Source organism: Eptesicus fuscus, chromosome 9 (assembly GCF_027574615.1).
Source record: "Eptesicus fuscus isolate TK198812 chromosome 9, DD_ASM_mEF_20220401, whole genome shotgun sequence".
NCBI lineage: Eukaryota > Metazoa > Chordata > Mammalia > Chiroptera > Vespertilionidae > Eptesicus > Eptesicus fuscus.
In genome coordinates, this window is record NC_072481.1 from 15,585,435 (window position 1) to 15,599,057 (window position 13,623).

The window sequence follows — 13,623 nt, forward strand, 5'->3', positions numbered from 1 at the left end:
AGAAAGGATGTCCGGAAGTCCAGTCTAATTAGCATGTTACCCTTTTATTATTGTAGATTATAGACTGGTAGCCCTGCACACGAATCCATGCGCCAGTAGGTCGCTGCCGCCCTCCTGTAGCTCCATCCCCCCCTGCCCTCCCCCATAGCTTGCTGCCCTGCCTCCTCCTGTAGCTTTCTGCCTCCTGCTTGCTTGTTGCCCTGCCCCGCTTGTAGTTCGCTGCCCCACCCTCCTGTAGATCTGTGATCAGGTGGTTATTCGGTGGGTCGTTAGGCCTCAGGGCATAACGGATAATTAGTATGTTCCTCTCTTATTATATAGGATAACTAGTGGCCCAGTGCATGAACATTCATGCACTGCGGGGGCAGGGGAAGGGGGGGGGGGCGTCCCTCAGCCGGGCCTGCCCCCTCTCACAGTCTGGGAGCCCTCAGGGGATGTCCTACTGATGGCTTAGGCCCACTCCAGGAGCTGCAGTCTGGCCTCCCTCTGCAGGAGGCAACCAGGAAGATCAGAGGGAAACGCTGCCCCCATCACCCCATTGCTGCTGCTGCCTCTGGCCTCCCTCTGCGGGAGGCGACCAGGTCGATCAGGGGAAGGTACCACCCCCATCACCCCACTGCTGCTGCTGCTACTGCCACTGCCAGCAGCCATGGCTGCGAGGCCTGAGCCCCGGGCCTTGCAGCCGCGAGAGCCGCCCCGCCACACCACGCCATGAAAGCCACTGCTCGTGGGCCTGGGGGAGGGACCGAGAGGTGCTCAATGCACCTCATGGTGACCAGTCATTTGGTTATCCTGGTCATCACGGACACTGGCTTTTTATATATAGAGACTAGAGGCCTGGTGCATGAAATTCGTGAACAGGGGCGGGGGGGGGGGGGGTGTCCCTCAGCCCAGCCTGCACCCTCTCCAATCTGGGATCCCTCTTACAATCCAGTACTGCTGGCTCCCAGCTGCTAACCTGCCTGCCTGCTTGATTGCCCCTAACTGCTTCTGCCTGCCAGCCTGATCACCCCCTAATCACTCCCCTGCCAGTCTGATTGATGCCTAACTGCTCCCCTGCCAGCATGATTGCCCATAACTGCCCTCCCCTGCAGACCTGGGTCCCCCCGCAACTGCCCTTTCCTGCTGGCCTGATTGCCCACAACTGCCCTCCCTTGCAGGCCTGGTCCCTCCCAACTGCCCTCCTCTGCTGGCCATCTTGTGTCCACATGGGGGCAGCCATCTTGTGTGTTAGAGTGATGATCAATTTGCATATTACTCTTTTATTAGATAGGATAACTACCCCTGCGCTCAGGGTTTTCTTTGTCTCAAAAAGGAAGAGCGGAGTCGAGGCTCAGATCCACGGGCTCCAAATCTGGGGTCCACAACCCTACCCTTAAATAGTTAATATGATCTGGAGTTTATGAGTTACTTTTGTAATTCAAAGAAAGGAAATCAAAGCTTGACTATGAAACCACATAGGAGAGGATTTAGAAAATGTTAAAATGAAAACTAAAAATTTGGAGTCAAGAACTAGCTTTCAGTTCTGCCTTTCGTGGATTTTAGAGAAGATCAAGTAAAGTAACAGTTGTGAAAGTACTTTGTAAATTCTGAAAGCCTCAGAAATGCAAAAATGATGGCATCCCACCCTGTCCTTCCATTCCTAACCACAATCTTCATAGATGTTATATATTTTTTAGGCATTGGGGGAGGGGGGGGTTCTTACCTGTACTTTCTAATTTTCCTTCACTGTACATATACTGCTTGTGTACTCTGAAGAAAGCATTATTATAAAAGTTAACATACAGCAATACCATGAAAAATTGACATAAAATCCTCCTTGACTGAAGCCCAAAAACTGAAATCTTTGTCAAATTATAAAATGGGATGATGTATATTTTTAAAACATTCTTTTAACTTCTAAATTTTACTTACTAATAAAACTGTCCCCCAGTCCCCTTCCAAAAAAAATTAAGAAGTTCATACATATAGTACACAAGGCCCCAATGTCACCTCAGGCAAAGATAAAACAAACAAAACAAAACCACACCATGAGCGGGCCCATGGGTCTCCCTGGAACAGGAGACAAAAAACAAAGAGGCAGCTGTTATCACAGTAACTTTATTGTACCCAGGGCATAGCAAAGCCCGGACCACCCCTAGCTCCAGCCCCACGGAACTCCTTCCATACCCCTTGGTCTTTGTACAGGTTTTCCCTTCTGCCTGGAACACCTTTCCTCTTCTCCATCTGCAAACTCCTATTCGCCCTTCCCAACCCAAAACCCCGAGGGCCCCAGGCCATACCGATTATTCCCTCCTCAGTGCTTCCCCTGACCGTTCATCCCAATATTAAAGTCTTTGATCCTACACTGATCCAGAGGGCCCAGTGGAGACCCGGAGAATGGCTGGGAACAGGACATTTGGAACATGGAGGCCAAAGCTAGGACGGTGAGCTCGCTGCAGGGGACAGTGACTGAGGGATATGGGGCACGGGATGGGATCCACCTGCACCTAGCACAATCTTCACCTTTGGGGACTCCGAAGCTCCAAAACTTCAGGCTGGGGTTCAGACAATGGTAAGATCCTGCACACGCTTTGGTCCTGCCCCTTCCCCACTCACCAATGAAATCTGATACATGGGACTTGCTGAGGCCTCCTCTGCCTCTCAGCTCAGATCTAACTCTGGCCTAAATTCCACCTTCACCCCCTCTAGATAATCTGGAAGCCCCAAACCAGAGTCCTGGCCCCAGCTGACACCCGCTCACCCCCCATCCTCACCTGTAGTGAGAGGCAATGTGGGGAGGCAAACCAGGGTAGCCACATCTTTATCTCTTTCCCTCTCCCAAGTCAGGGAGTGGACCCCAGAACTCCAGGCCAATCCCTAAATCCAAGGACTAGCCAATGGCATCCTTGGTAGCTGAGGCGTGCGCACAGAGACACCGCAGTGCAGACACAAATAACTTTACCAGGCCTTGTTCCTATATGGAGCCAAGCCCGGACCCCTGGGCTCCCACTCTACCTCCCTCCCTACCAGCTGCCACCTCCCTTCACTGGGTCTTCTGATCGAGTTTGCGCCGTACCAGCTGGCTCAGAAGGAATGCGGTGAGGACACTGCTGCCCACGGTGAGCAGGAAGAGGCCGGAGAAGTTGTGGGGCCAGCGGGTATGCAGTGGCTCATAGATGGGCCGCCGGGCCTCATAGTCCAGCGCCACAGCCTCCAGCTGAGCCAGAGTGCAGAACACCAAGAAGACGTGGAAGAGCTGGTGGCCCTGCCCAAAGAGGTGGCAGCTGCCAGGAAACCAGCGCTCGGGCATGAGGGCCGAGAAGAAAGCAGCAGCCAACAGGAAGAAGACGACCTGGCACTTGTGGTAGAGAAGAGCAAGGTCATCGGTGGCAGGGTTGGGGGACACCAGGATGCGGTGCGCCACCGGGCTGATGTCCAGTGCATAAGCCAGCGCTGAGGGCACTTCCTGGCACGTGCGGCCCAGCAGGCCGGGCTTCTGGATGTACTTGTTGTAGCACGAGCCAGTGCAGGAAAGCCAGGCGAGGAAGGCGGCCGTGGGCAGGAAAATGGCCTGCACCTGGGCGTGCCAGGCAGGCTCAATGGCATAGTAGAAGTGTGCCAGGGCGCTGCCGAACTGGTACACAGCCACACCCACGTAGTCCAGAAAGAAGAAGCTGTAATGCCAGAACTCGGACTTGGCCTGCAGGAGGTGAGCCAAGGCACTGAGGAAGAGGTAGGTGAAGGAGGCGAGGACAATGATGAAGAGGGGCAGCGCGTGGGGGTCTCCCCAGAAGTCCACGGTCCCCACAAAAATGGCCAGCCGCAGCAGCAGCACCAGGGCTGCCAGCAGGTGGGTCCAGACGTTCACCGCCTCGTTGTGCTGCTGGAACAGCGTGCGGAAGTAGAAGCGCCAGGTCTGATGCAGAGGCCGGTAGCCCACGTAGATGTACGGCTTCCAGTAGAGGGGTGGCACCTCGGCTCGGTCCACCGTGAAGACAGGCTCTGGGTGCTGAGGCTCCTGGCGGGCCTGCCGCAAACTGGGCAGAAGGTGGCTAAGCTTCTGGGCCACCATTGTGGCCATGGCGGTGGACTGGGAAGGGAGCTGGGAGAGGGACCAGAGCAAAGTCAGGAGCTGGTGTCTTCACCCCCATGCCCAGTTCTTACTCCCTCCTGCCCGCCCCCTTATCCTGCGCTGAGTCTCAGAAGAAAGGAGTCGTCCGAAGGGAGAGCTCAGCTCTGATTCATGATTGTCCTGCTCCCTGATGAATCCCAAGTGCCTACAACAGTGCCTGGCTCTTCATAGGTGCTCAGGAAATGTTTGAGGAATGCATTCGCTAATAAGGCTCACTACCTCAGCCGCTTCCTTTCGAGTCCAAGCTCCACACAACAGCCCCATTGTTTCCTCCTGTGTTTATGCTGCCATCAGTGTACACCTGGTGGTGACAAGGACCTTGCTAACAGACCAGCTGCCTCTGTTTTTAGCCCCTTTAGTCTCCCACTGACCCTCCATGATCTATCCCTGCTGTCATTTCCAGCCTAGTATTGCTCAACCACAATGTATTCAATCCAGCCACAGCCTCACCAACCTCCTGGGCTGTTTCACATATGTATACGTTTGCATAAGCTGTTCCCTCCACCTGAGATGTTTTCCTCATCTTGCTTATCTGGCAAACTCACATTCATCCCTCAAAACCCATTTCATCTGTGATACTTTCCCTGGCCCCCTGAACCTCAGATGATGACCTCTCCACTTGAGTTCCTACCATCACTTACGTATCCTTTGACCATATAACACTTCGCATGGACATTAACATGTTAATGTGAGCTCGAGGCTGGGCAGTTTGCCTCGTTATTTTGTGAACCCCTGGTGCTTAGCAGGTAGCTGACACTCAGAGTTTGTTGAGTCAAAGAACAACTAACTGCATTCTGATAAATACCTCATACCCTCTGAGACCCAACAAAAAAGCCACTTTTTTGCTGAAAGTTCCAGGAACTTTATCCTTATAAAAACAGCCCTTCCCCTCAGCCACACCCCCACTCAAGAGTTCCCTCCTGCAGCCCTTCCATCCCAGCCATGGCTGCCAATTCCAAAAAAAAAAATCAAATCTAACCCCTCACCCTAGCCTTCAAGACTTTATGACCTGCTCCCACCCTCAATCCCCATCTAACCCAAATGTCACACCAACTTCCTTTCCCTCCACAAGCTGCCACCCCCAGGGGACCTCCTTACTGCCCCCTGCCCACTTTCCCCTGTGGGAAACTTATAATGGGTTATACAATTTAGCATTTAAAACTCACTCATTCATTCATTCATTCAGCAAATACTGAGCTCTTCTTCTACCTCAGGTCCTGTGCTGCATCCAGGGGAGGGCGAAGTGGAAAAGGATCTGGGCCCTGCCCTCAGGAACTTCATGATATGGTAGAGATTATAGAAAGGAAAACAAATCATAGCAAATGCTTGCACTGTATTTGCAATGTGCCAGGCACTGTTTTAAGCATTTTAATGGCCTCATTTACACTTCATAATACCCTGTGAAGTTGATACTATCCCATTTTTCAGATAAGGAAACTGAGGCACAGAGAAGTTAAGTACCCTATTATCCACCTAGCAAGGAAGCAGCAGAGGTACAATCTAAATCCTGCTTCCAATCTTTTATTTTAATTGATTTTTATTGATTTCAGAGAAGAAGGGAGAGGGAGAGAAAGAAACATCAACGATGAGAGAGAATCATTCATTGGCTGCCTCCTGCATACCTCACACTGGGGAATCAAGCTCAAAACCTGGGCTTATGCCCTGACCAGCAATCAAACTATGACCTTCTGGTTCATTGGTTGACACTCAACCACTGAGCCACGCCGGCCAGGCCTATTTCCAATCTTAACCATTACCCTACACTGCTCTTTGCAAGATAAGATGGCAAGTGCTATTAATCATTTCATAATTATATGCTATAGATTTTTAGTAGCATTTGTCGGAACCAGTTACTTTATTCAGGCTATCATTATTCAGCATATCATTCATTAAATCAAATATCTATTGAAAAACTAGCACCTGCCAGACAACTCCCCTCCATCAAATAAGTTCCCTCCAACAAGCTTACTGAACTCAGCAGCCAGGTTTTCTGTCCATCATTCATCAGATTTATTACTACGACATTTGCATCAGATTTTATTACAACTACTCTTGCACTGCAAGAGGCAAGGAGACCTGGGCAGGAAGAGCATTCATATTCTCTACCACCAGCAAATGGTCCAGGCGGCCCACACGCCTCCTCGCCCCCCAGCCTAATTTGCATCTGTAAGCTCCTCCCACATGACACTTCTGGAGTCGCTCTGGTCTGTAGCCTTTCCTCGTCCAGTGGGGAGGCAGGTGTGAAAGAAGTCATTACTCTACCGCACGAGAGATGCTACAACAGGGGAGTCCGGGACTCTCCCACTTCCTCTTCCCCAAACAGAACAGGTTTAGGAAGCAGACCTTGCTGATGGACTAATTACTGGGACCACTGCCATCCCAAACATGAAAACCCCTGTCCTGCCTTGCTGGTTGGGGAACCAATATTGGATCTTCTCCTCCTCAAGAGAGTGGGCTACCACCTCAGCAATCTGGCCTCCATCCTTGTCTACAACTTTTTCTCCCCAACTCAGAACCTCAGGGAGCCAAAAGGGCCTCTGAAAGCATCTCTGCGGCTCCTTTGTGAGGAAACAAGAACCCAGAGGCAGAGTGGCCTTTCCCAGAGTTGCCCAATCCAGCAAGGGTCCCATCCCACCACAAGGGCAAAGACCAGGGCAGGCTGACATGCTATGGTGGCCTCGTTCCTGGGTCTCTGTGATCCATTATGTCAGTCAAATGCTCCCTATCCCACTCTTAGAACTTCCCAAGGCATCACAGCATATTAAAGGTTCTGAGAAGTCTGCAGTAAAGAAGCCTGCTTCATTCTGTTATTGAACCTACATTTGCCAAGCTTACGTGACCGAGAATTCCTTTCTCAGTAATAATATATATATATATATATATATATATATGTGTGTGTGTGTGTGTATATATATATATATATATATATATATATATATATATATCTCCTACCTAATAAAATGGTAATATGTAAATTACCATCACTCCGCTACACCCACGATTGGGCCAGCGGGAGGGGCAGGGGGCGGGACTCGGGGTGGCCGGGGTAGCCGATTGGGCCAGCGGGACGCTGAGCTCGCATCACCAGCAGCGGCTCGAGCTCAGCGTCTGCACCATGGCTGTGCTGCGGAACAGAAGGGGCCTCTGGGGCAGCGAGCTCACGTCCCGCCGCGGACCATCAAAAGCGGGGGAGCTGGAAAGGCCTGGTGCACCAGCGGACAGGCACCCAGCTCCCCCACGATCGAAAGCGAAAGCGTGTAGGGGACCCTACACGTGCATGATTCAACCATGCACTGGGCCTCTAGTATATAAATAATAGAGAATATGCTAATTAACCGGGACACCGCAATGGGTCAACCGAACAGGAGGAGGTTGCGTGCGCAGCGTCAGGGGTGGGGTGGCAGGGGCCTCCACGCGCCTGCCCTGGGGGAGGGCCTGAGCAGCAGCGGCCGCGGCTGCTTCAAGGGCCAGAGAGGGAGGCAGGGCAGGACCAGCAGCGGCTGCAGGGCCCGGGGAGCAAGGCAGGGCCGGACCGGCAACTCGAGGGTGGATGGCACCACGCGATTTTGAATCCTAATTATATTATAAAGCCAGCTGAAATGTAATAAGTGTTTATGCTTACTCTTTACAACCTTGTTGCAATTAATTCTCATAACTAGTCTGTGAGGTAAGTATTATTATGCCAATTTGTTGTTCAGGATGGTGAAATTCAGAGGTTAGCTTCTCACCCTAGGTTACATAGGGACACACAGAGAGAGGTGGAGCCAGGATTGGACCCAGCTCTCTGACTGCAGAGCACAGACTCTTAGCCACTCAGCTGCTGCCCCGCCTGCTGTCACACCTATCTGCATCCCACAGAACTACTTTAGAAACTACTGGTCTAAAGAAGGCAACCAAGTCCTTTCCTGTAAATTATTCTCTTAGGCTTCTAGCAACTGACTCACAACCAGGGACCTGTCTCCCCCAGTTAGCAGCTACCCACTGGCTCCGCCCCAGTGAAGCCCTGGCTCATAGCTACCTCCTCATTCACAGCCTTCCCCCTCCCTCAGGCACAGTGGGCCCTACACACAGAACCCAGAGGCCACATACTGAGATGGCAGAGGTCCTGCCGCCCTACTTCCTTTAGACCCCAGCCAGAGGATGAGGGTGGGTACACCCTCGGGGCAATCTCTGAGGCGTGCCCACCAGGCTGCCAGGACTCACCTATTCCAGGCCCCCTTGCACTGCTTACCTAGGGGTTTCTCTAGAGCCTGGGGTTGATGACTTCTGGGGGACTAGGCAAATTCACCAGATGCCAAGCACTGGGTGGCACTTCCACAGGTCAGGGTCACTAGGGGCGGGGTTTCAAGGGACTGGAGGTGTCTTGTGTGATGTCACCAGAGGGTGGGGCTAAAAACAACCTCCACTCCTCTCCCCTCCCCCCATCACCACTCCCACATTGGTCAAATCCAGGCTAAACTCGGCCCTCTTAGATGGACCTAAGCTGCAGGAGGAAACTCGCCATTAACCTCTGCATGAAACATCCGGGGAAACCAAAAGCTGGCTGAAAAGCTGTGACTTACCCAAGATCACACAGCAAGGCAGGCAAAGTTGGGCTGAGACCAGGTGTCCAGGGCCTGGTTGAAGGATATCAGGCAAACTTGATTGGCTTTTGTCCCTTATCCTATATAATAAAAGGCTAACATGCTAATTGACTAAAAGGCGGAACGCTATGACACACATTGACCACCAGGGGGCAGGCACTCAATGAAGGCGCTCCCCCCTGGTGGTCAGTCACTCCCACAGGGGGAGCGCTGCTCAGCCAGAAGCCGGGCTCATGGCTGGTGAGCACAGTGGCAGTGGTGGGAGCCTCTCCCGCCTCCACGGCAGCGCTAAGGATGTCCGACTGCCGCGGGCCTAAGCCATCAGTCGGACAGCCCCTGAGGGCTCTCAGACTGCGAGAGGGCGCAGACCGGGCTGAGGGACCCCCCACTCCGAGTGCACGAATTTCAAGCACAGGGCCTCTAGTTCAGAGTAAAAGGAAGTTAGGAATAAAAAAGCAGATGATATAAAGGCTCATGAATGGACTTCAGATTCAGACAAACCAAGTTTGACTCCTGATTCCACAACATAGTAACTGTGTGACCCAAGACAAGTGATTTACCTTCTCTGATCCTTAGCTCCCTCATGGCAATTATGATATCTACCTTGTAGGTTGCTGGAAAAATTAAATTTATTAGAACAAAGTTTTAGCACATTTTAGGAACTCAATAAATGACTGCTATTGTTATTAATTATTAATAGTAGTAGTAATTAATTATTATTAATAGCAGTCATTTATTGAGTTCTGTCTTTCCATCTCTCTCCCACTAAAGGCTCTGTCTTTCCCTCTCTCTCCCACTCTCTCTAAAAATCAATGGAAAAATATCCCCGGGTGAAGATTGATAAAACAAAAAACTCAGTCCTCTTTTAGCTCTCAATCGCTGGTTCCACTGGATTCGGGTCCTTTAAAAAGTTAACTGTATCTCTTTAAATATTTACCTTTCTCTGAGGGTGCATTTAGAGACAAGGAAATTTGGCTAGAGTTTGAAATTTGGCTAAAGTTTGGACTTCTGGGACACTGACCTTATTAAATAAATTGTTCTCAGCAAAGACCATTCAGAGTAACCCCTCCGGATTCACAGAGGCCTGAAGACTTACACGTGGCCCTCAGGCCCAAGAGGGGAGGCTGGGAAGTGCAACCCCCAGGGAAGGACTGCAGCCCCACAGCCCCAGCAGCCCCATCCCTGAACAAGGAGGGGAGAGAGTCAAGGAGGGAAACAGTGCTAGCAGGTAATCCAAAAGGCATGTGGCCTGGCTGGGCATGTCTTGCAAGTTTGGGAGTCTTTCAGGTTGGCAGAGCCTCAGAACTGAAATCTCAGGGCCCTAGTGGAGTTCCTGTCAGTCTGAGCAGCTCCTCCCACCTCTCCCCTCCCACCTCCCCAGCCCTCCCAATTCCCATTCCCCTTTTCCTAAACTGAAGGTCAATCTCCTCCCCTCGATCCCCAACCAAGTCTTGCCCCCCTCTGTTCCTTGGGGTCTCTCCACCAGATATACCATCAAAGAGTCCCTTAAGGCCTCTGGGGGCAAAGCAGAGGACCAGGTTGTGGGGAGGGGTAGGAAATGAGCTTTGGGGTGGGAGAACGCCAGGTTATACCCATCCCACAGGTTTTACTCAGTGCCTGCTAGACGCCAGGCACAAGGACCACTGCCAGGGCCGGAGCATCTGGTGAGTGAAGCAGACCGCAGCCTGCCTGACAAACCAAACCAACCAAATGCCCGAGGGCCCAGGAAAACCCAGCCCAGACAGAAGCCACCCAGGTGGTGACGGAGGGCACCGCTGCCCCAGGGGAGGGCACCCACCACTCACCTGAGCGGACTAGTTCAAAGGAAGCCAGGCCCCCACTTTCATGTGAAAATTGGGTTTCAAGACTGGAACTTAGCAGCTGTGCGACTTGCCTCTCTGAGCCTGCTTTCCACATTTATAACCAGAGACTAACAATTAACTACCTCAGGGCTCTTGCAAAAGCAAAACAGTCACGGCTGCTGGGTGTTGGCTCTGGCACAGCCTCGGCTCCACTGCTTCTGTTGGGTGCTGCTCCTGGCTCGGCCACGCGGCCCCTATGTGACCTTGGACAAGTCCATTCCCCTCTTGACTCTTTTTCTCCACATGTCAAGGAGAGTGACTTCACCAGGAACTTCAAAGGGCCCTTCGGTCCCCGAGACATACCAACATCTGTTTTAGGCCTACTGTGTGCCAGGCTGGAGCTTTCACATGAACAAAGCAGTTAAAATACCACCCTCCTCGAATAATAGCCCAGCTAATTAACAGTTAAGGGTAACGCCTAAGGATATTAATTTCTTGACCTTTTGGAGTTTAATAGCCTACCTAAAAAAAACAACAACACCTATTCATAAATATTATTTGGTTATAATTCCACTTCTTCTTTTGCCTCCTGGTTTGCAAAATGCAGTTGGCCCTTGAACAACAAGGGTTGGCACTGTGCGGGTCCATTTATACATGGGCTTTTTTTCAATAAATAAGTACAGTACGTAAATGTATTTTCCTTATGATTTCCTTAATAACATTTTTGTTTCGCTAGCTTGTTATTATGAGAATACAGTACATAATACATATAACGTACAAAACACGCGCTAATCAACTGTTTATGTTATTGGTAAAGGTTCCAGTCAACAGTAGGCTATTCGTAGTTAAGTTTTGGGGGGGAATCAAAAGTTTATAAGCAGATTTTTGACTGGGGGTGGGCAGTACCCCAACCCCCTCCTTGTTCAAGGTTCAAAGGCATTGTTGCTTTTCTAGGCTCTGATTGTTCAGCACTCTCCCTTAAAGACCACCTTATCTTGCCACGGAAAGCAAAGTTTAAACTCATTAAGTACAAATAATAGGAAGGGCAGACCTGAGTTCACACTGGGGCTGTCAGAGGTGAACCCTCTGAGGGACACTGCCCAGGATGACATGGTCTGACACAGCCCGACACGTTAATAAGGTTAGGCACTAGCATTAATAATTTACAGTCGCTTGCTGTTTACAAAGAACTTTAATAATTTACAGTCGCTTGCTGTTTACAACCCTTTCAACCTGCGCCTAAGCCGGTGTCACAGCTCCAGGACATCCTGGCAGGGCACAGCCGGCCCATCTAACTCGAAGCCAGCTCTCCTGCCCTTCATCCTCTGTGGTCAACTCCCAGGCAGCCCGTGGGTGGCCACAGACTATACAAGCCAAGTTTTCATCCCTGGCTGGCAGCAACTGGGTCACCTCCCTCAATGCAAACCAGTTCCCCAACTCAGCCCAATGCATTTAAAGAAAATATCCTCCAAAACTGAACAGAAACCACTTTTTTTTTAATTGATTTTTTACAGAGAGGAAGAGAGAGGGATAGAGAGTTAGGAACATCGATGAGAGAGAAACATCGATCAGCTGCCTCCTGCACACCTCCCACTGGGGATGTGCCCGCAACCAAGATACATGCCCTTGATCGGAATCGAACCCGGGACCCTTGAGTCCGCAGGCCGACGCTCTATCCACTGAGCCAAACCGGTTTCGGCCAGAAACCATTTTTGTTTTTTGTAACTGCATTTTGGGGCCTCCATTTGCACTGAACAATGTAATCAGAATGAAAGAAAGAACTTCAAGGAATTCTTCTAGAGCTCAGACTCATAAATGCTCGGAGCACAGGGAGAACCTGGAGGAGGAAGGCAGGCCCAGAGAGGGTGGGTGAGCTGGCCGCAGCCACTCAGCACAGGAGACAGAAACAGCCCGTGTTCTCCACTGACAGCCAGAGCCCCTGCGCAGGGGGACGGAGCTGGAGGGGGCCCGAGCCCCACGACATCCCTTCAGAAAGCTGGGCCACCCACCCCGGTGCAGCCAGGCTCCGAGGATCCCTGCAGCTCAAACTCCCGGCCTGGGCCGGACCTGGCGGCCCTCGGGCCAGGCCCGCAGGGGCTGTCGCAGTAACTTCTGGGTCCTCAAAGCCTGTAGGCGGCCCCATCTTCCCCTTCGCGCACTGGGCGCGGGAACCCCCGCTCTCCTGACACCAGGGGAGCTTCCCATCGCAGGAGCCTCTCTCCGCCCCGCAGAGCCCCGCACATTACCCGGTGCCAGCTACTCACACCCCTTCCTGCCCCCAGTCTCCCCAGACCCCTCCCCGGCGGGGGCAGCAGCCCTGCTCCCCGCCCGCCTCCGCCCCCTGGTCCCCGAGATGCTCCCCTTCCCCTCGCGCCTCCTTCCCGCTCCCCCTCCCCGGCAGGGACGCCGCTCCAGCGGATTTCCCGGGGCGTCCGGAGGAGCCCCAGCTCCCGCACCGCGGCCCTGCCGCCCCTCACTCTCTCCCCGGGCGACCCTCCCACACGCACATCCCAAACTCGGGTCCTGGCTGCCCGCGGCGCCCCGCGCCCCGCAGGAGACCGGCTGCGCCCGCCCGCTCCTCCCACGCCCCCCGAGCGGGGTACCTGCGGCGGGCGGAGCGGAACGGGGAGGTGGCCGAGCGCGTCCGGGCCGCGAGCGCGCAGATAAAGGGGCGGCCCCACCCCGAGCCGGAGGAGGGCCCGGCGGCGGCGGGCCGGGAGCGAGCGGGGCAGCGCGGGGACTCGGCCCGGCCTCCGTCCGCCGCGGCCTGGGCGGCTGCCAGCTTACTCCTCCCCCCCTCCCCCTCTCCCCTCTCCCCCCTTCTCCCTCTCCCTCTCCCCTCCCCTCCCCTCCCCTCCCCTCCGGCGTCCACTAGTTGCACGCGGAGGCGGAAGGGTCACCCACACCGAGGATGGAGTCAGGAGTTCCTGTGGTCACGGTGCAGATGGGGAGACGGAGGCCCGCGTCCCAGGCACCGCGGAGGCTGTAACTGAGCGGCGCCCGCTGCCGGCGGCCTGGAACCACCAGCTCTGGGGTCCGCGCCTTGTTGACTTTGTCCGGGGGGAGCCGGTTGTAGCAGGTTCCCAGCCAGAGCTCACGATAGCCTCCACACACACCCCCTCCC

The 13,623-nt window shown here is 53.1% G+C and overlaps 1 protein-coding gene across 7 annotated transcripts; it reads right to left on the reverse strand.

The window, feature by feature from the left end:
• Positions 1 to 2,923: 2,923 nt before the first annotated feature.
• Positions 2,924 to 13,261, reverse strand: PAQR7 (progestin and adipoQ receptor family member 7). Of its 7 annotated transcripts, none has more exons than XM_054720404.1 (2): positions 13,103 to 13,261; positions 2,924 to 4,084 (listed from the first exon to the last, which is right to left on the reverse strand). In XM_054720404.1, the coding sequence occupies exon 2, from the start codon at positions 4,061 to 4,063 to the stop codon at positions 3,026 to 3,028; it is 1,038 nt and encodes a 345-aa protein (XP_054576379.1). In that variant the 5' UTR covers positions 4,064 to 4,084; positions 13,103 to 13,261; the 3' UTR covers positions 2,924 to 3,025. The 7 variants fall into 7 exon arrangements, with proteins under 7 accessions (XP_054576379.1, XP_054576381.1, XP_054576382.1 ...); XM_054720406.1 differs by lacking the exon at positions 13,103 to 13,261 and adding an exon at positions 10,503 to 10,599; XM_054720407.1 differs by lacking the exon at positions 13,103 to 13,261 and adding an exon at positions 10,496 to 10,599.
• Positions 13,262 to 13,623: the final 362 nt, after the last annotated feature.